General features: G+C 41.7%; 1 protein-coding gene and 1 long non-coding RNA gene across 4 annotated transcripts in view; both read left to right on the top strand.

The window, feature by feature from the left end:
* slc38a4 (solute carrier family 38 member 4) overlaps positions 1-11,455 on the top strand; it is a 71,991-nt gene extending 60,536 nt beyond the window's left edge. For all 3 annotated transcript variants that reach the window (XM_047017751.1, XM_047017753.1, XM_047017752.1), the window contains 3 exons: positions 4,159-4,303; positions 6,367-6,464; positions 8,230-11,455. In XM_047017751.1, the coding sequence (XP_046873707.1) occupies positions 4,159-4,303; positions 6,367-6,464; positions 8,230-8,331 (345 nt within the window). In that variant the 3' untranslated portion in view covers positions 8,332-11,455. The remainder of the gene's footprint in view (positions 1-4,158; positions 4,304-6,366; positions 6,465-8,229) is intronic.
* Positions 11,456-18,875: 7,420 nt separating this feature from the next.
* LOC124466074 lies at positions 18,876-20,257 on the top strand. The gene is made up of 2 exons (XR_006955872.1): positions 18,876-19,208; positions 19,374-20,257. It is a non-coding gene; the product is annotated as an uncharacterized LOC124466074 (long non-coding RNA).
* Positions 20,258-22,669: the final 2,412 nt, after the last annotated feature.

Here is a 22,669-nt window from a genome sequence, read left to right as displayed (position 1 = left end):
TAATTAAGACAGTTAGAACAAACCAACAAGTCTCTCAATAACAGTCATTGTGATCCTGGGGGAAACTAACATCAGGTCATTCCTAAGTGACGTTGTACTCCCGGAACAAGTGCGTCTTGAGCCTTTTCTTGAAGGTGGGGAGACAGTCAGTGTCCCTGATAGAGGTGGGGAGTTGATTCCACCATTGGGGGGCCAGACAGGAGAAGAGCTTGTGTTGGGACCGGGCGCTCTTGAGCGGTTGGACCACCAGGCGGTTGTCGGAATAAGACCGTAGGTGGCGGGTGGGGGTGTAAGGCTGGAGGAGAGACTTGATGTAGTTTGGGGCAGTCCCGTTTACCGCTCGGAAGGTCAGTACCAGAGTTTTGAATCTGATACGGACCGTGATGGGAAGCCAGTGGAGGGAGATGAGGAGCGGGGTAACATGGGAGCTTGAACATGGTAGATTGAAGACCAGACGGGCTGCCTCTGCCGCTGGAGAGGGTGGGATGCATGTCATCAGCATAGCAGTGGTAGGAGAAGCCATGGGAGGTAATGATTGGTCCAAGCGAGGTGGTGTACAGGTAGAAAAGAAGGTGTCCAAGGACGGAGCCCTGTGGGACACCAGTGGAGAGCTGGCGGAGGCCTGACACTTTGCCTCCCCAGGAGACTTGGTAGGATCTTCCCGACAGGTAGAATGAGATCCACTGAAGTGCAGTGCCCATCTCAGAGAGTCTGGCGAGCAGGATTTGATGGTTAACCGTATCAAATGCTGTAAAAAGGTCCAGCAGAATGATGACGGATGACCTTGAAGCCACTCTGGCAGACTGGAGGGCAGTGGTGACTGACAGGAGGCAATTTCTGTGGAGTGGCCAGTCTTGAAGCCCGATTGGTTGGGGTCAAGCAGGTTGTTCTGAGAGAGAAAGTTTGACAGTTGGTTAGATACCGCGCGTATAATTGTTTTAAAAAAGAAGGATAGCTGTGATACCGGTCTGTAGTTCTGGAGGGCGGCTGGGTTAAGGGAGGGTTTTTTGAGTAGAGGACTAACTCTGGCCTGTTTGAAGGCAGAGGGGAAAGTGTCGGAAGTAAGAGAAGAGTTAAAGACATGGAGAAGAAAAGTTATGATGGAGGGAGTTTGAAAGAGAGGGGAGGGGGCTGGATTAAGGGGACAGGAGGTGGGGCAATGAAAGAGAATGAGGTCAGAGATCTCTGGCTCTGACAGGGGAGAGAAAGAGTTTAGACATTTTGTTGGGTCAGTCATAGAGGGTGAGCGGGTAGGAAAGGTGAGTTCAGGGAACCGACTGCTGATGTCAGCAACTTTTTTCTCAAAGAAGGAGAAGTTGTCTACTGTCAGGGTGGAGGGGGGTTAAGAAGGGTGGAGAAGGTAGAGAAAGGTTTGTGAGTGTTTGAGGCAGAGTTAATTTTGTTCAGAAAGTAATGGGTTTTAGCATCAGTTATGCGGGCAGAGAAGGATTTGAGGAGTGAGTGATACTTATCAAGGTCCAAACCCGTGATGAGACTAAGTCTAGCTAAAACTTCTTTGACACTTTATATTTTTTATAAATTGACATTAGTTTGTAAAAATCAGTTTTCACTGACATGAAAGAAGCTTTTTGGGAAATTCTTGTCAAAAAAGCCTAATTATGGCTCTTTTAATAAATGTGTACAAACAAAATTAAAGTTTTGTTGATTGAAAAAAAACATAAAGGTTACTTCACATATATTGAAAAGGTATAGTAAAAGCTTACTGTGGTACTGAAGTTTCCACCTTTATTGTAATCCGGTATGTGTGGTCTGGTGGTGTTTGAATTGACAAAAATAAACTTTTTACTTTAATTGTTATGTATGGCTGCTACAGTAACTGGCATGATGTCACTATTTGTAACTATTTGTAACAAAGAACGGCTATTTTTCACTTCACTAAAATAGTGAATTAGTTTTTGCTGGTTTTATTTTAACCAGCAAGATGTTAGTTTATGATATTATAGCTCACATTGTTAACAATATCTTGCTGGTAACAAATTATTTGAAGGACAGATGCTTGAGTCAACAAAGCCTGAAAACCAAACTTGGGAAGAATGCATCGCCATTACTCTGCAGTAAGACATAGCAAGAACTGTTTGCATTTCATTCGGTGTCTGACGTTTGACCTGAAATTGTACAAATTCTAGTGGACTGTGAAATGACCATAACCCTATGGATTCTAAGTAAAACCAAATTAAACTAATAATATATTTTAAGGCAGTAAATGTTGCTTTGCCAAGCAAATACCCAATCAAGATGTCTTCTGTAAGTGTCAAATACAGTAAAGCATTAGAATATGTAAATATAACACATAGACCCTGAGAAAAGTCATTGAACCTAAAGTGACAGTGATTGATCACATGCAAACAGAATCTAACTTGCCACGCTCTTGAGACATCTAGTATGCAAAAGTGAAATATAAGCAGCTTGTTAACTTATAACATTCATAAAAGCCCTGACCCAACCTGGCACAGCTTAGAGCTTCAATTATGTCACTTGGAAGTATTTAGATATCCCTGGATGTCACATTAATTGCTTTCTCATTGTATTCAGACATACCTAGAAAGCTCCATAAAAACTAGCTGTTAGTGGATCTGTCAATGATCTCACCCAGGTGGGAGAGGTCTTGTCAGTGTGGGGGAAGCCAGGGGTAGAATTAGGTAAATATTGCAAGGTTCACTCCAAAGCCCCCATGCTGAATCTCTGTTGGGCGCAGAATAGTTGGGGTGCTTCACATGCTGGTGGAAGAACTGTACCTGAATGCTAGGTTTCCACTGCCACGATTATGCAACAACCACGAGGAACGGGGACATTGTTTTTTCAGATACAGTTATTTGGTTTTGATTAATATGAAATGTGTTTAGCAACCATTTCATGATCAAGTTCAGTAGTGTAAAGCAGAAAACGTTTTGAGATGATTTCTTTTCACCTTCCTATATTTACAAGCACTTTTCCCATGGTTGAGAGAAGTCCAAAGATGCATATTAAGTCAATTCTTCTGGTTTAGACAAAGTTCCCATATTTGTCCAGCTTCTTCTAGTAAAGACTGGATGAACATAGAACTGCAAACAACAGTTGCTTAAAGTTATGTCATGACCCTCCCCACACACTGCTAGCTGCTGTCCTGCAGGTTGGCTCTTGACTGATGCAATAGCTTTGTAGTACCACCAAGTTATTTTTTTTATTTATTTTTTAAAGCACCCTGGGTGCCACCCCCTGCAACCTTTTCCTTAGTGGCTATCTAGCCTGATAGATAGCCACTGATAGAGGTCTATGCCACTGTTCTTTTTCTTCACCCAGTACCTTGACCTTTCACCTATAAAGCCGATCCATAAGCTTAAAGCCCCCAGACCTCTAACTAGTGACTGACTACACCCTCATCCTCTGCAGCTGACCCACTTCAGTCAGCTGTCAAGTGTGGTATTAACCTATGGGCCTAGAACAGGGGACCAGCGCCAGTCTGACAAAATGTGAATGCGGAATAAAAAAAATCTAACTTTATTGAGCATAATTATCATTTTACATGAAAAATAAAAACCTTTGAATGGTAGTCAATGACAGAAAATGCTTTCTCCCCCCAGTTGTAACCAGCAATTACTGGTAGGTTTCAGGATTCAAATGTTCTCAGACTGGCCCTGGCCCTTTATTCATGCGAGAGCTGGTTTTGCAAGATCACAACATGCAAAAACCCATCTTGCCAAGCTCACGCATTTTGTAAACCACAGTGGTTCTGACCAACGGTGGTAGACAGATGGTTCACCCATGTACTTTTTGAAAATGCCTGCCCTTTCCTTTCCCAAATTAATGTTTGTAACAAACCATCTGGCTGGGTCGAGTTACCTGGCCCCGTGGCTGCGCCACTGAGAATTTCCCATGGACAGCCATAGCGACATCTTTAACTATCTATAACTGTCCAGCTATATTATACTCTCAATGGCCTAGACTAGTAAATCAGACAAATAGATTGCTGCTGACTATTGTTTGTTTCAAAGACCATGCCTTTGAAATACTGTACTGTACCTTTGAAATACTGTACTGTACCTTTGAAATACTGTAATGTACCTTTTCATGTAAAATCACCTACATACTATAATGTGGCAAATCTTTCTATACACTAACTGTCCAAGACAAACAAAGACATGTCTGTTTCTTCTTCAGATCCGTTCCTCTATTACCACACTGCTGTTCAGTGGACGAGAATTCAGCTGGACACGCCACTTGCTTATTGCTGCTGCCATCCTCGCTTTTAACAATCTCCTAGTCATCTTTGTTCCCACTATTCGAGACATCTTTGGTTTTATTGGTGAGTACTTTTTTCCTTTTCCTAAAGAATTACAAGAAGCTGATTTTACATAGACTACCAATTACATTAGTTAGCAAATTTAAACATCAATGAAGAACTGTATAAACAACCCTGTTTAAATAACCTATAATCGAATGTCGAGCATAACTGCAAGTAATTAGGTGTGATTATCTCAAAATGTATCCCTGGTGCAAGCAGCCATGGAATCTAAATGAACTGTTCAATACTGAATCAGTGTATACAGTGCCAGTGAAAAGTTGGGACGTACCCAGTCATTCCAGGTAAAAAAAATATTTTTGCTGATAATACTGAAGACATCAAAACTCTGGGGGAAAAAAACATGGAATCATGTACTCAACCAGTGTCAAACAAATCATAACATATTTTAGAGTCTTAAAAGTTTGACTTGATGACAGCTTTGCACACTCTTGGCATTGTGTCAAACAGCTTCATGTCATTTGCAATGCACATTTCTTACACCGCTTCCTACCTGGATGCGAGGCGAGCGACCGTCTGTAACAAAAGATGTTTGATTGCCTTGTTTTCTAGTGTCCCAACTGGAGGCAAGCAATGGGAGGCTGCGCAGTGCAACACAAAACGTTTTTGTAAAACTATGTTTGACAACCTGTTTATATTTATTTATAGTTGCTCACGTTTAAAGCTCTTGATACACAAGGTGTCTTAAGAAGGTGGTTAGTTTACATGATGTAATAAAAGTGAATATGGCGGATTCAGTGTGGACAGAGAGCGTCAGATGCAACGCTACAGTTGGACGCTCGCATCCAGTTAGGGGAGTGTGTTTGTGGAATTCTTTCCTTCTTAGTACATTTGAGCCAATCAATTGTGTTGTGACAAGTTAGGGTTGATATAGAGGACAATATCTGATAAACAACCAAGTTCATATAATGCCACAAAAGCTCACATAAGCAAAGAGAAACAAGAGTCCATCATTACTTTAAGACATGAAGGTCACTCAAGACAGTTTCTTCTTTAAACTGCAGTTTCAAAAACCAACGAAGCGTTATGAGAACTGGTTCTCATGAGGACCGCCACAGAAAAGGAAGACCCAAAGTTACCTTTGCTGCAGAGGATGTTTATTTTAGTGCTGTCAGTTGAACGCGTTATTAACGGCGTTAACGCAAACCCAAATCAACGGCGTCATTTTTTTTATCGCACAATTAACGCTCTTTTTGACCTAGCAAACATAGTTTTTTTTCACATTCTGTTGCAACAACCACTGACGTTAGAAAAACTACAATACCACACCGGATCTAGCTAGACCGGAAACAAAACAACAGGCACGCCACACACACTTGTTTGGGCTTGCGAGCCGGCTAAAGAGTAGTAGCAGAACCCGTATACGGATATTACACATTATCTGGTAGTAGGCTAACGTTACGTTTTGAGTTGATTGCCAGCGCCAAATGAATGCCAATAAGATTCTGAAAGGAAAGTTTACTTTTAAAAGGTTGCCAAATGGTTCCATTGACACGACCAAAGTGATCAGTGTGTTCTGCCGTGTGAACTGAGCCATCATCGCAGCACGTCGTGGTGAGCTATCATCGCAGCACACAGCTAATGCGAATTCTCCGCCCGCTCGTCAAAGCCAGGCGATTGCAATGTTGTTTTCAATTTAAAAAAAACATTTGCACGAAGCAATCCAAACCACTTTTCCATGTCGATAAGAGCATTAACATTTGAAAAAAGAATGGATGAAAAATAAATCAAGGGACATTTACAATAGATAAAAATGTGCAGTTAATCGCGAGTTAACTATGACATTAATGCGATTAATCGCTATTAAATATTTTAATCGTTTGACAGCTCTAGTTTATTTACATCCCAATTATCATGATAATTGCTTCCTTGTTTGGGTGACTGCGGGCTACAAGCTGGTAATAACTGTAACTTATGACCCAGGGGTTAATGTAGTTACTTGGAAAATGGGATGAAAAAAGGGAAATCAAAGATCCAAGTGAGCATATGCAAGCACCATAGAGATGTATCTAATGTAACTCAACTCTTGAATGCAGTAAACCCAATGTAATGCTCTCATTCAACAGGCTCCTCTGCAGCTACCATGTTGATTTTTATCTTACCTGCTGCTTTCTATATACGACTGGTCAAGTCTGTGCCACTTCGCTCCCCACAGAAGATCTCTGTAAGTTTGGAGAAACTCTCACGCATGCAAATAGTTTTGGACAGCAACACTTTTCGCACAGTACTTTGGATTTGACTTCATACAATGACTATGAGAGAAAAGAAATTCCAATAAGCCAAAGCATTCCATCTCATTTGTGAAATATGGTACAGGATGGCTATTGCTGGACTGAATTCGAAGAATTAGAGTGTAACAATAATTTATATGCTTTTAAGAAGAAATCACTGAAGAAGATCCATGCCTATAACGGTGGTTTGCATCTAGAGTTTGCTCCCTCAAACTCTAGATGACTTGCTGTCATTTAGTCAACCATCCCTTACTGTCCTAGAGCAAATGCAAAGTGTTTATAGTATCAGTTTGGAGGAGGGACAGCTAATATGATCCTAAAAGTTGGGTGATGCTGATGTATCCCAGACTGTATGGAGATAGGAAGCTGACAAAAGTATCTGAATATGAATATGAAAGATCTGAAATATTTGTGTTGAATTTCATAAAACTGAAATCTTTTGCTGTTGAATATATCATATATGAATTATTTGTATGCCAACATTTAAAAATCTGAATTATTTTGCTCCAGAAATTCACATTTCTGAAATTCAGATTGCGGGAATTCAGATTATTGAAATTCAGATTGCTGAAATTCAGATAGCTGAAATTCAGACTGCGGAAATTCAGATTTTGTCTGAACTAGGCCAAAGGTGAAACAGCTTGCTTTCACAGGGAAAAGTAGACGATTTCAGAACGACCAAACTTTACCTCAGAACAAAAACTAAGAGTTGCTTGTTGGAGGAAGAACCAGATAGCACACATACGTCTTGCCGACGTGTAGAAGATACGTCGGCAAGATGTAGTATTATATGGAGATTGTTGGCATTTGATCGAAACTGACTTCGAGACAATGTGTGGGCGATGAATCAAAAGCTGCACCGCCCGGCCGCACTACAGATATATCCTGTTTAGTACTACATTTATATATTTAGTTCGGATCTCTCAGACCGCAAATATTTCACTATCCATAACCGATCTGAAATGTCACTTAGCAAATGAACATATAGCTTATAGGCTGAACATTGACTTCGATAAGAATATAAGGAGACAATGAAAAACAAAATGATTGACCACCCAAAATGGCCCATTAGCAATAGCTAGCTACTTGATTCAACCTGGATTTTTTGTGTGGGTATTATAATGAAGAGACACAAGTTAATGATTTTATATCATACTGGATGTTGATGCAATCAAGCTCTTAAAAGAACTCCAACACAGAAAAGAGAACAACGGAACAGAGACACATAAATATATAGGCTGCAGCGTTGCCAGTTCCGCATCTTCCATCGGTCTCCGCCGCCCTCCGACTCTGTCTCGACTCCCTTCCCTTGGTTACAGTAACTTCCAATTTTGGCAGAGGAGAAGACACAGGTTTTTACAAGTTTCAGAAGCACTTATACCTCATTGGGCTCCATCCTCTTCCTCCAACGAGCAACTCTTAATTTTTGTTCTGAGGCAAAGTTTGTCGTTCTGAAATCGTCTACTTTTCCCTGTGAAAATTTGTATTTTTGGATCAAAATATTTCAGTTTTATAAAATTTTACACACAAATATTTTAGATCTTTCATATTCAAATTCAGATACTTTTTTCAGCTTTCTAGCTCCATAAGACTGAAGGATGTTAATGCATGCGAGAAAACATTTGAGTTGAATTTATTAATGCTTTGTCCGCTGTCAATGACCAGTTTTTCTCTCTGTCTGTCTCTAAACCCTCTAAGGCTGCCATTTTCCTAGTGGTGGGTATCATCTTTATGATTGTCAGCCTGTCACTCATCGTGCTGGACTGGATTCATAACCCTCCTGGCTCTGGGGGTCACTAAGTACTCCGAATCACGACCACACAAACCCCCTACAGAGTTATGCAGTACTCCCAGGGGGTTCCCCTTTACCCTCACAATCACCTAATCTCCCTTTGGCCCTCCCTTCTCCTCTACGGTACAGGGACCTCATCTTTGGGTGCAATGCTCCCAGAGCCTCTTATGTGCAAAAAATACCACAGACTGAACCGTCTACATGCTGTGAGTGGCTGGTTGCCTCCATCTAAAATGCCTTTTGATAGAGTATACTTTTTATTTTTCTGTTCAATGTTCTTGTTACATAGTTAAACCAGGATCAAAAGTGACTTAATGCAAAAAGTCATAAACTGAGACAAAATGGAGCCCTTTGGCTCCAAGCAAAGATCAATGGGCAATCTAGACTAGAGTATATTTATGATGTAGTCTTTTAGATTGCCCATTGATTTCTGCAATAATAGAAGAGACAATGCTAAGTGAAGCAGGGACCTCAAACTAGAGTACCGCTAAATAATAGGATTTGGTCAGGGGGCTAATAACGGGACATTTTGAAAGCCATTGGTCGCATGAACTTGAAGATGGTAGAGAAAAGAGAGAGAGGTGGAATCCAGGGAGCACTTCCAGAGCACTTCAAGAAAATATTTCATCTTTTTGTGTTTTATTTAAACTTCAGACACACATCCATAAATACATACATGCAGCCAGACCAGCCGAATTTGAATCCTTAAACTACTTTAGTAAAGTAGATGTTCTTCACTAATAAACCCAAAGATTGCATTCACACAGCCTACGGCAGACGTTATAACATGTTTTTTTAGACAAAATCCTGGCACTCGCAATGACTTGAACGCTCATTAGGTCACAGAAGGGTGAACAGCGACATTGTTACCTTACCAACCTTCTCTGGAGGAGGGGATCCCTCTCTGAATTGCTCCTCCCAAGGTTTCTTCCATTTTTTCTCCCGGTGGGAGTTTTTCTGGGAGTTTTTCCTTGTCTTCCTTGAGGGTTTAGGTTGGTTGAGGGGCAGTTCTATGGGCGCATGTGAAGCCCTCTGTGACATGCTTGCGTGTAAAAAGGGCTATACAAATAAATTTGATTTGATTTGATTGTTAAAACTTGGCCCGCATTCCAAATAAACATTACTTCAGAAACAGGCAGCCAATTTAAAATCCCAACAACTCAAAGCATTCAACAAGGGGACAACATTCAGTATTACTGTTACAGAGAGATGTGAATGTGCTAGAGATTTGAATGTACTTAGTAGTTCTGCTATCTACAGATCTAAGCATTGGTGAAATATCTGAACCAGTTTTTTCATCCTATGGCCTTAATTGTGTTATCCAAATGCAATATATGAGGCCCATTGTCATCTTTAATTCATCATGAATATAATTAAAACTAAGCAGTTCTGGCAGTTCCTAAATCTTGAATGAAAAAGTAAGGATCAAAAACTAAGTATGGTGTGGGTACATGAGAATATGGTTTAAGTTGTTTTATTTCATTTAATAGTTATGGTTTGTTTTTGTGATTTTATTAATGGTTTGTTGCAAACAAGATTTGGGTTAGTACCAGTGTTTAGGATTAAAATTGAAGAAAAATAAACCTCAGTTTCACAAAAAGGTTAGATATGGTAAGTGCTGTCATCCATGTATACTTTTAACTCTAAAATATTTGCTAGATGGACTATCACTATAACAGTTGACTTGGTGTGAATCTTTGGAGTGAAGCCCTAGTGACAATAGACATTTGTAATTTGTTATTTGATCAAATTGGCGTATACACAATTATTATATATAATATATATAATATTGTCTGTATTTTTCCCCACATAAATTAAATCTCAATGTCTAATCAGTTAATTGAAATGCAAATTATACTTTGTGAAAAATGTCTGTATTCAATGCGTATTTTTCAGACACTTTGCGTTTCACAAAATATATATCTATGACACTTGTTGTTACAACTAGAAAAGCTGTGCCCTTTTTTTTTTGTTCAAAGATTAAAATGTTTAGATTAAATCTTGCCAAAGTGAACATTTACATATTTTCTAGATTTACATATAAAACATGATTCAAATGAAATGACTTGTGTGCATATGACAAACATGTTTTTTGACAGCTGTATATGCCTTGTAAATAATCAATATATGGTACATTCACTGAATTGTTTATATGAGATTTGTAGGAGACTTTAAGTCTGCAATCTTATGGTCTTAGTATTAGCTCTTGTTCGTTCTTTCTTTATGGAAGCTTGTACATTTGTAGAAAATAGTTTATCACCTTACATGTTTTCCTAGTCATTTACTTCTGACAGATTTGGGAAACATGTTTAAGTATCCTTAAATTCATCATATTGCAGTGGAGCATGTTAGCTAAAAGTGTCATTGCCTTGAGGCCTTGCATGACTTTTTACAGCTTTGATAAATACTTGATTCTTCCCATGTGGATCAGTATACGATTCAATGTTCAGTAAAACTCAACATTGAATGACGGGAGCCACCTACGTGCTTTAATTTCAGTTTAGCCTTTTACTGTTCTTGGGGTAATGTGACACAATCCGAACTTTTATATTAAACCTCAGGCATAGTATATTAAATGCAGTTAGTCTGTCATATTGCCATATATGTGATCAAAACAAGTATACAGGTTAGAATTTAGAGCTTTTTGATGTTCAAAAGGGCATCTTTTTCAAGGAAGGACTAGAGACAGGATTTTAGACATGTAAAGGGGTCATACACTGGGGGTTGGAGGAATTACAATGCCCTTATTGTCTCTCAGGTACTGCATCTTTGTGAAAACACTCATTTTACGTTGAACATCTTATCATTCTTAAAACAGAGTAGAAAATGGGTCTGGTCATCTCCCTGTCTATAATGTTTACACCAGTTTTTTCTTAGCATTTGAAATAAGCAAGGTTGGCAAGTGTTCAGTCAATACAGAATTGAACAACATGGGAAAATGTGATACACTACACAGCTTCTTTTTTTTTAATTATTATTGTAAAACTGGGAAGCACAGGATTGATGCCTTGCAATTGAGTGCCGGCCTACAATGACAATGCAAACGGTATATTTTCCTGAACAAGGGGGATTTTTATATTGGTGAAGCAAATCCAATACCATGTAATATGAATAATAAAATGTGAAATGTAACACCTCTGTGCTGTTTTTTTGTTTTTGTTTGTTTTAAATAGGGGTAAAGGGGTGCATAAATTGACAATTTTGTGGTCATAACACACAATAATTTCAGTTGGGAAGGAAATCCTCAATTTCAGATGAAGTTTTAACAGATTAAAACTGATGTAACTACAGTAACATCTGTGAAAAGAATCTCGCTAAGCAAAATCTACATCAAGATGCACGTTTCAAATTCTATTTAGATGAACCCCTTAGACAGATTCTCAACAACAAACTGCAAACATGTTTGCTTGATTTAACACCCATTTTATTTGTATACAAATATATTTAGTGAATAATGGCATATTAAGTGTTGGTGCCTAGACATTAGCACCTGGAAGATAACTGGCAAAAGTAATAAAGTAGGCTTTTAAATTACTGTATTCCCCATGGTGTAGTAGATGGTTTACATTACAGACACTGGTACAGTGGCTGTGAGAGGCCTATACATTTTAGACTGTGACTGGTTGCTATTTCTTCTAGTTAAACAGAGTTTTCTAACCAGCGATGAGCTCATGAACATCAGGGGGAAAACTCCAGCGGATTTATTTCCAACTTAAATGCTTTTGTCAGAGGCATTACTGGACATTCTGGTCAAAGGTGCGCTGTCCATGCAGTAAAACACAGCAGAGAGGGAAATGTCTCTGCCGGCACAGACACCGCTACTGGAAATAACCTATAATATAATGCAAGGAATCTCTGTATGTTTGCTCAAGTTTTATTATGGGATTTTAGGGGGACTTAAGTGGAACGATTAGCTCAAGAACCGGGCATTGAGAAAAGCTGACATTATGCAGGTGTCAACCTCAGGACCCAAGGACATGCAGTACCATGGTTGATGTTGTTTAGATGAGCGCTTTGTAATAAACAATTGTTAAAAATACAGACTCCCAGAAGTGGGTGAACGACCTGAACTTGTTCTTCAACAGGTTTGATCAGCATCCCCCCTTCCCCCGGCCCAGTCACCCCAGATGCAGCACCCCTCAGGTGCTCCCCCAGAACACTGTCCTACCCCAATCTCCACAGCACTCAGGTCACAGACCCCCACTGCTTCAGCTTCTCCTGCCCCATCCCTTTTATCTCATTCCTCACCCTCTTTTATACTGTCAACACCCCCTACAAGACCACACACTCAGCCCCCGTGCTCCACTCTGTCCCTCTACACAAACCAGGTGTGAAAAGAGCTCAGGATTATCAAGGCAAGAAAGGCAGCAAGTCCGGACGGCATCAGCTCTCGGATCCTCAAGTCCTGTGCACACCAGCTGTGTGGGATTGTGGAACGGGTCTTCAACCTGAGCCTGAAGTTGGGGAGAGTTCCACAGCTGTGGAAGACATCCTGCGTTGTGCCAGTACCAAAAGTACCGAACCCAAAGGACTTCAACAGCTACAGGCCAGTAGCACTTACATTGCATCTAATGAAGACACTGGAGCGCCTGGTGCTCGTCCATCTCCGCCCCCTGGTGAGACTATCAACAGACCCGCTGCAGTTTGCCTACCAGCCTGGCATCGAGGTAGACAACGCCGTAATCTTCCTCCTCCAAAAAGCTCTCTCAACTGGAGAAGCCTGGAAGCACTGTGAGAATCATGTGACATTGATTTCAGCCAGTGCTCCTGGGGGACAAGCTGGTACTCTCAGGAGTGGATCACCACCTCACATCCTGGATAATCGACTACCTCACCAACCGCCCAAAGTATGTGAGGACAAGGGACTGTTTTTCTGATACAGTAGTCTGCAGCACAGGGGCGCCACAGGGAACAGTCCTGGCTCCCTTTTTGTTCACCCTGTACACTGCAGTCTTCATGTACAGCACAGCCACCTGCCATCTGCAGAAGTTCTCTAACGACTCCGCCATTGTAGGCCTCATCACAGATGACAATGACAGGGAATTCAGAGAACTGACTCTGGACTTTGTGGACTGGTGCCAGTGGAACCACCTCCAGATCAACGCAGGGAAAACCAAGGAGCTGGTGGTGGACTTCCGCAGGCACCCCCCCCCAGGGAAAGGACATTGAGAGAGTGGAGTACCTGGGTGTTCACCTGAACAATAAACTGGACTGGACTGACAACATGACAACACCATGGGACTGTACAAGAAGGGCCAGAGCAGACTGTACCTGCTCAGGAGACTCGGGTCGTTTGGAGTGCAGGGGGCGCTCCTCAGGACCTTCTTTGACACGGTGGTAGCATCAGCCACCATGGAGTGGTCTGCTGGAGCAGCAGTATGTCTACAGCTGACAGGAAGAGACTAGACAGACTGACCAACAAGGCCAGCACTGTCCTAGGATGCCCCTTGGACACAGTGCAGGTGGTGGGAGAGAGGAGGATGGTAGCAAAGCTATCATCAATGATGGACAATGAATCCCACCCTATGCAGGACACTGCATAGCACTACTCTACACACACAAACACACAGGACTCAACCACTCTAAATAACTCATGGACACACAAAGTGCAAACTAATGTGCAAGATTTATATTTGTTTATTTATATTTGGTCTCCATGTGAAACTGGTGTTATCTTATTATATCTTGTATTTACTTTGTAAATTGTATGTATGCTTCTGTCCCCTTTTCTGCTGCAATACCCGAACTTCCCCATTGTGGGACGAATAAAGGTATATGTAGGAGCCGCATTTAAGTTTTTTCTATTTTGAATGACTTATTGATTTTTCCCCTTTTTGTGGAACTGTTAGTGTGCGCCCTCTATAGGTGGTGAAAGTGCCACCCTTGAAAGGGCTGCCAGACGCTCATGACTGGGAGGAGGCGGGCGCAAATACCGGCATTGACCTCAGTGCTGAGGCTGTGAACCACGCTCAGGGCCAGTGCGAGTACCTTCGCCACCCTAGGCAAAATGTTTCAACAGCACCCCCACCCCACGGGAGCGCAAATCGGAGAGACGCCCCCCCACCTAGCCTCGGCGCCCCCTGCTGGTGGTGCGGGACGGTTAATTAATGGACGCACTTCGGTATTTGGCGCCCCCCCTCTTCATGGCGCCCTTTCAAATTAATGGGTTGTTATCAAGCTCTGTGGAAGCCGGGTAATGACAATTCATTTGAATCAGGTGTGCTGGAGCAGGGAAACATCTAAAACATGCAGGACAATGGCCCTAGAGGACCAGGATTGGACACCCCTGGCCTATAGCAAACGCCGTTCTTGACCACGCTCCATTTGGGCCTGATCCACTTGTTGCAGCCTTTGTTTATGAACTTTAATTATTTGGACTTTAAAACTGCAATTGCATCCTTATTTTTGTAACATAATTCCTCTACAATAGAACCGGCAACATTGGATGGTCAAACTCCCTTTGCATTGGATTACTGGACAGACCTGCGAGTCTTGACATTGCTTCTCCTGCTTTTTCCATGGTGGTAAAATCAACTAGGACATAGGAATAGGATCTAGGGGTTTAAAGTGTTTTTGCCACTACAATTCTTCAATGACGTTGCTTGGATTTTGCCCAAAGATATTCACACAAGCTGGACAAAGGATAGTCGGCCTAAAGGCCGATTTATACTTCTCCGACTCCGTTACGGACAGACGCACGCACGGAGTCGGACGGATTGGTTGAATTATATTACTCCGACGGCTCTGCGTGCTGAAAGCAATTCACCGCCAGAACAGTAGATGGTGCTGCACTGCGATGCTAGCTAGGTTATCGAAAAGTCTGAGCAAATTTACAAATGAGCCGTTTCATCAATAAAATATGTAAGGGATAATGCCCGACGAGGTGTCCAATATCACCTGATAATGGATGATGCGGAGGCGTGAACCGTCCGGGGCGCAGCGGAGGCTTCCGGAGTCCATTATCAGGTGATATTGGACACCGCGAAGGGCATCGTCCCGCACTTATTTTATTGATGAAACGGCTCATTTGTAAATTTGTTTACATTTTGGTCATTTATCATTGTTACAAAGTTATTCTGTTAACATGTTTAACCATTTATTAAACACATCCTGGATATAAATAACAACAATGAAATCACATTTCTAGTGATAAGAAATAAAAAGGTAATAGTCAGCAAAACAATTGACTTTTAACCTCAAACATGATGTGCTCTCTTCCCTGCTGACAGCCATCTCTGCATAACTCTGTCTGACAGAAACTGAAACCTCTGGTCTGTCAATGCTAATAAATAAAAGCTTCCACAGCATTTCTGTATGAAGTACCCAATTCGACACCATTCTTCTGCTGCAGTTCATTAGCCTGAGGGAACGGGACGAACGGCTGGCCAGTCTTGATTACGTGATATGCCGTTGTTATAAGTCGTCCAATAACACGATGGGCATCTACATTTAAATTCCTGACCAGCGTGGTCAACGGCCTGGAAATTGTCAACCATCCGTGTAGCTGTCACGCAAACCAGGTGTTGTCTGCTAGCATGGCTGGTCAGGGATTGTTTTCGTAAAATTGTCGGTGCCTGTGTAAAAAAGATCTACTTTTGTCCGCTTAAGACGGGAACATACGACAGACGACACAGTGCATCTTCGTTCCATAAAAAAAGTTGCTTCCGTTTGAGCTCGTAGCTCTACTTTGCTGCCATCTTCACTTTGTCTCGCGCCAGTTGTAAAAAAATGTATTGAGATTAGAGAATTACAATATGATGTCTCGTCACTCACTTCTCAACTCTTGATTTGCCAACTGTGCAAATTATTTGTGCATTTAGCAGATAGCAAAACATATGAAGGATGTTAACTTTTACAATAGGGATGGAGATTTGAACTGATTTCACTATTCGAATAGTATCCAAAATTATTTTCGAATATCCGGATAATCTATTTTTGTTAATGGTTCCGTTATGTAATTAGCCTGACGTGACGCAAAGCAAACAGTAAACACATGAACCACCACACATTCTGGCAATAATTGGGACTGTTAAACTATTAGATTAAATAAGGGTTGAATAAAGAAAACAAATGAAAGATCAATTTTCTTAACATGACAAAAAGACAATGAACTTTAAAAAACACTGCGTCTTCAGACGCAGGCTCTTAATTTGGCAGAAAAGCGATTAGCCTATTATTATTTGAAATAAAAAGTAGGCTACATTGGACAAAATGAAACACATCGAGTAGGCTATCCTCGATAAAAACAAAAGACACACATGGAGAAATATTGCATATTAACTTGGATATTAACTTGGAACCGGAATCCTATAGGATACGGTGCGCCACCACACAATGCAAACACAGGGCTCTCAAGTTTTGAAGACAGGCAAGAGTGACATTCCCCCCCCCCCCCCCCCCCCCCCCGTCAGGAGGTTAAAATTAATGAATTATTTGCTTTTTACCTGACATATTTGAAAGGCAGCAATGATTAATGCATCCATGGCCAGGATATAATAATAAAATATGACATTATTTTTAAAGTCAAAGGAATTGGGCCTATTTACATCCCGCACTGGGTTCGATCCTGCCACCTCTTACATCCCAAGCGCCGCCACTACCAACAACGCCAACGAAAAGCTAGATAACCGTTGCTGCGTGTGGCCTATTACTTACCTGACGAGTGAGTTTCACCGATACACACCGGCTACATCTATGAACTACTTGTTCTGAGCAGGTGTTGTCAGTGAACAGGCTGAAAAACTGATGCTAATTATCTGGGAAACATTTTTTAACAGCAGTCAAGTTGTCCGGGTTTCCCAGATTCGTTAAGAAGCTCTTAACGCTCAGAGCTTCTTAAGAACGTTCTAAGAGCGTTCTAGAGCGTTCTTAGAACGCTCCAAAGAAGCTCTGAGCGTTAAGAGCTTCTTAACAAATCTGGGAAACCCGGCCATTGTTTGTGTCAAACAAGTTGTGAATTTGTTGTAACATCAAAACAGGAGATCATGACTGTGCTCAAAGTGATGCTCGAGCTCCAGCGGTTTGCTTTGTAGGTGAACAAAACTTTCGGAAGACGTAGCAGAATCCCGAAAAATGACAGGATATGCTTATTTCCATTGGTTGTTGCATTAAATCTTACCCAGATACAATGGTGCTATTTTCCGATTGGCTATTGTATAGACTCTTTTTTTGGATTGGCTGATACGTGGCAGGCTCAACTAAGAACTCCAGGGGAGACGCGCTTGACTGCCGGTTCCATAGTGAGAGTGGGGCGGCCAGAGGAATTTTGGTTGGGTGCTGCGGCATATTAAATATATTATAAATGTTTTGGGGGGCGTGAGAAATACAATGTGTGGCGGGAGGGCGTGACTAAAGACCGAAATGAGTGACTGTCACTCTCAATGCGTGACACTTGAGAGCCCTGCAAACATAAACAGCCGATTACGCTAGCTCCACATGGCTACTGGTAAGAAAATAAATAAGCCACAACTGCATTAGCCATACGCATTTTTTTTCAGGAAAATGAGCATGTAAACATGCTCAGGGGAGAGGCGAGTACGGAGTCGATTTACGAGCAGGCCGGCATAGAAAAGACTGTAGGAACTGAGGTTGCTGCGAGGTACTGCTTAGCCAGGACACTATGCTTCTTGTAGCGCCAAATGAAATGAAAGGAGACTCGCAGCAGAACGCAGGCGTAGCCTAACTTTTTTTATGGTTTTCATCATTTCTAACGTGACAACTATTAGAAGCGACGGTTTTTCATAGAATTTTTTTTTTTTATTAAACTACGAAAAAAGTATTTGAATACGAATTTACTTTAGGATATCCGGATGTTCGATTAACCACGCCCATCCCTATTTTACAATGCATTTTTTTTTTCAATCAACAATTTGCAGTGGCCCGATCGGGCCAGTTAGTTGCTAGTTTATCTGTCCCGACGTTACTTTTTTCTGGCCCTGGGCCATCGTTATTGTCCAGCCCTGCACGTCACTGTCCCAAAATCTATATCAAGATTTTCACGAACAAAGTAGCCTAGCCTCTACTGGCCATAGTCTTGGCCACTGTCGCCGACCGCAGCCTGTAGCGAGTTGAATAGCAAATTGATGTGAGATGATCGCGTCAAAGCTGACATTATCTTCTAACAGTAAATATAATTTGACAATATGTTTAACATCAAGACTAGCCAGCTATCCAGCCGTGTCATTGTTCCCAAATCAATATCAATATTTTCACGAACAAAGAGGATCGCTGTGACAAAGTATCAGTAGGGGGCGGTGTAACCTACTCCTTGAAGCTTTTTCATTAATTTCTAATGTTATGTCCGCCAAAAGTTTATGCCAATGCTTGACTAGACTTGCTAGACTAGATGTAGGCTTGTATTGCAACAATGTAGCTGTCGGGTCGTTTTCATAAGTATGTTTGCAAAGAAACATGTTAATTATACAATAATTGCGCTTCAAAGATGGGCCAATGGAAATCATCGGTTATAAATAGAAACAAAGAACAAGAACGGACATTTTGCACCAGATCAGCATGGTGCACAGCAGGTAAACCATTTTGCTAGCAACAGGCCGATTTATTTTATTTAAAATTGAATTCGACGTTATCATTTATTGTGAAATTTGATAACGATATACGCAATTCAGGTAAATGGGCCTTGGAAGGAGGCTGTTTAGGGGGCTGGCCATGATGGGTACTGCTCTTCGGCGTATTGGAAGACAAGTTGTGGCCCCAATCTCTTCTCTCCCGCACCGACGGAGATCAGTAAGCCCGCAGGCTGCTCTCGCATCGGTGGCCTGTCACCGACATCATCTGGCGGCTCTCCAGGCCAGCATCCGGGAGCCGACCTACAGTGGTGCTGCGAAGGCTGTGGTTTGTGTAGACCCTTGAAAGACCCACCTGAAAGGTAGAGGGATAAGGATATTTAACCTATCAACCTTTATTTTGGGGATGGAGGGAGAAAATCATAACATTTGACTGCCATGTCTTTATTACATGCGACAGACATTATAAGCTAGGTTAAGAGTAAGGAAATAACCTCTTCGCTGATCTTTTTCTGCATGTTGCCTAGATAGTGGACACCCATTGGCTCCCGGCTGTACCATATTTCGAAGGTCATCATGCCACGTTTTGGGTGGAGGTAGAACAATTTGGCATCAGATGGACACTTGCCAATGTATGCTTCAAAACCTTTTACGGATCTCCGGGCCTGGCAAACATAAAACCTCTCAGGTTTTCTTTGTCTGGGTCATTCGGGTCTTTGTGTTTTTTTTTTCAGGATTGCAGGCCAGGCTGACATATTCGACCCCATCCTCGTCTCTCTGGACGATGAAAGATGCCCCTGACAGCTCCCGGTTTCCCCCCCTGCCACGCCGAGCCAAACATAGTTGCACATCAAACCATACTTTTTGGACCAAGCCACGGGGTGTATCGGGAGACAGTGCTGGGGAATTTTTCATCTTCTCAAGGTCGGACTCAGAAATGCGGGGATGGTGGAAGCTTGTATCTTTACCTCTTTTCCTGTAACTCTTAACTATAGATTGAAACACCGCATTACTGCTCTTGAATCTTGTATCAGTCATGATATTGAAAGCAGTTATATGACGGTTAATACCTGCCCTTAAACACCTTAGGCTGGCAACGCTGTACTCCCCCCCTCCCTTGGCCTTGATGGACTGGACAGAGGCGTAAAATCCCCGCAGGGTCTCATTCAGCAAGTCGGCGGTCTATTTTTCAAAGTTGGTGTTCATTTGTTTTTGTGAAAGGAAGTCCCTTAGTGTATTAATTGCCCATTTCGTTGTTTTGTTTGTGTTCATCTTTGTCATTGTCTTCTTCTATCTGATTTAATTCTCCCGGTGTTATCTCCTTGTGCCGTTTCTTCTGTTTCTCTTCATTTTCTCTTTCCCAGTTATCAAAGTTTTCATATTCTCCAAATAAATTTAACGAAATGTTGAAGTCACGAATTTTTGTAATGTAGGCCAGAGTTTTAGTCGAGTCGATATGTTAGTAGAGTAGCTAATTGCCAATACATTGTAAACGAAGGCTTGTAAACGGAAATTGTTGCTATGGTTACTCGTTTTAGACACAAGCTCATGATACTATGTTGCCAGCTGAATAATTTAGAATGGTGAAAAGACAGTTTTGCTGCAATGACGCAGTAGGTGTCCGTTATCACCCGATAATGGACAATCAGAATCGAGTATTCACCCAGAACATGGTATAAGCACATTTTCAGCAACTACACTGCCCATTTCTTGTTACATTTTGATTCAGATGCCGATTTACATGTACTGTTGAGCTGAAATATTAATTGTAAAAACTTACAACAATGGCGGTCAAAGGATTCTGCAAGAGAATGTCTAATATAGCTAATACATATATATAACTTCAACAGGCTCTGATTCTGTTCTCTTGTTGGTCACGGCAACCCCGCCCCTGGCGCAAGCGGTTCTTAATAAGGGCCAATCACAGCCAAGGGGTATCCGTAAAATGACGGACTGACGGACGGATAGTCAGGAAAATCAGGAGGTGCACGTACAGCTCTCAGAGGGGTTTGGAGAGGGCACGGAGAGGGAGTTCCTTGACGGAGTTCCCTGTGGTTCCCTGTGTGCGTGCCCATAAAAACGCAGAAGTATAAATTGGCCTTTACGCATGGTGAACTCCAAAGAAAAAGAAAAGCTTCAAGGGAGGTATGTGCTTGAAGAGACCGTTATTTGGATGGATTTTCGTGACAAACAATGTTGGAATTAAGAGAGAGAAGATAAATGTTTTTTCTTTGTTCTGGAAGTTAATTTTTTGAGAGCGATGTCTAGCGAAGAGGCCGAAGTGACTGCTCCAGCAATGGGTGAGCAGGCTGTGCGTTTGCGCGCAACTAGATCATGAATAATGTCTCATGTAACAAGGAGAATTAATATTGTGAACGATTTGGTGATTGATGAAGAATCCCTTGATGAAGTGAAAGGAAACATGGTAAAGTTTTATGAGATCTTGGAAGAGTTTACAACTTAAAATTCAATTTACGTTCATCAGTGCTTGGATGAAGAATCACGCAAAATTGACGACGAGCAGGGCCGGATTAACAATTTTCTGTGCCCTGTGCAACAAGGCTCAACAAGGCCTGTCGACAAATTGTGGACTAACCTAAATTCCTTTTTTCTTTTAAATTTTCTTTCAGCACTCCTGCGTAACTGCTTCTCCATCTTGCTACACTCCTTCTCCCCATAGAACGCTTTACTCCAGCCGCAGTGCTTCAAGTCACGTGACTGTCGCTCGCAGTGTCCGCGGCGTAGAGCTGGGAGCTACTAGACTACACAAACACTGTTTTTGACGTGATTTAACATAATATTTTGATCGAACGAGTTGCTATAAAGTGCTCACATAAAGGAAAGTAAGGACTGCGATCATAACGTGATAACATTTTTGTTGACATTGCCGGACCAGTACTCTACCACTGACAGAGAAAGCGTCAGCGTCAGAGAGATTGGCAATGACTCTATCACTACGTGACTTACCTCAGATCTTGACAAATCACATAAAGGCAAGCAGTCGGCCCACCCTATCAGAAGTTCACTTCTCCACGGACGCTAGTTAGAAAAAGCTGTCTGATGCCTGCGTAAGTGCGTAACTGATTTTTCACTGCTGAAAACCTAGAAACTTAAAAAGTGTTAGAGTTTCAGAGTTTTTAAGTTGTTATGTTAGCCTGGCTTCAGAAAGGTACTAAAAGAACGCGTGTGCCAGAGCCAGACACGTCAACAGAGGTCCAAGTCCAACCAGAAACATCGGGTACGAATCATGAGCTTCAAACTTGTTTAAATAAATACATACATATGCATGGCCGCGGGAACTAGGGGTGCTGCAGCAACCACTGACAGCATGAGAATTTAAAATTATATGACTTGAAAATCCACCAGCGGGGCCCAGCCCCGCAGTAGCGGACTGGCCATCGGGAGCACCGGGAGAAGAACAACGATGGGAAACTAGGCTAAAAAATGTAAGCGTGGGGCTGAACATTTTTGTCAAAAAGACATCACCTTCACTAGACAAGGTTTTACCAATGAAAAACGGCTATGTTTATTTTACATAAAGCTCAAAATACTATTTTGCGTTCAAATAAAGGCCCCCCATCTTTGCTCGCGCGCGCTCGCATTAACTGTGGAAGTACCTATCTTTCTGTCCGAACTAACATCACATCAAACACAGACTGTGTATGCATTAGCAGGGCATCTGTGGTTACAATTAATAATTACAATTAGAACTAATTATTCTGTTAAAACTTGAAAAAATAAATAATAACGATAGGGAAATTGTATATTTGCAAACACCCCTTTTTTATATAATTTGGGTCACGTTGGTTTGTCTTTTTGAAAA

Source organism: Hypomesus transpacificus, unplaced genomic scaffold, assembly GCF_021917145.1.
Source record: "Hypomesus transpacificus isolate Combined female unplaced genomic scaffold, fHypTra1 scaffold_62, whole genome shotgun sequence".
In the NCBI taxonomy this organism is placed as follows: Eukaryota; Metazoa; Chordata; class Actinopteri; order Osmeriformes; family Osmeridae; genus Hypomesus; species Hypomesus transpacificus.
This window is presented reverse-complemented; position numbering and strand designations above follow the sequence as displayed.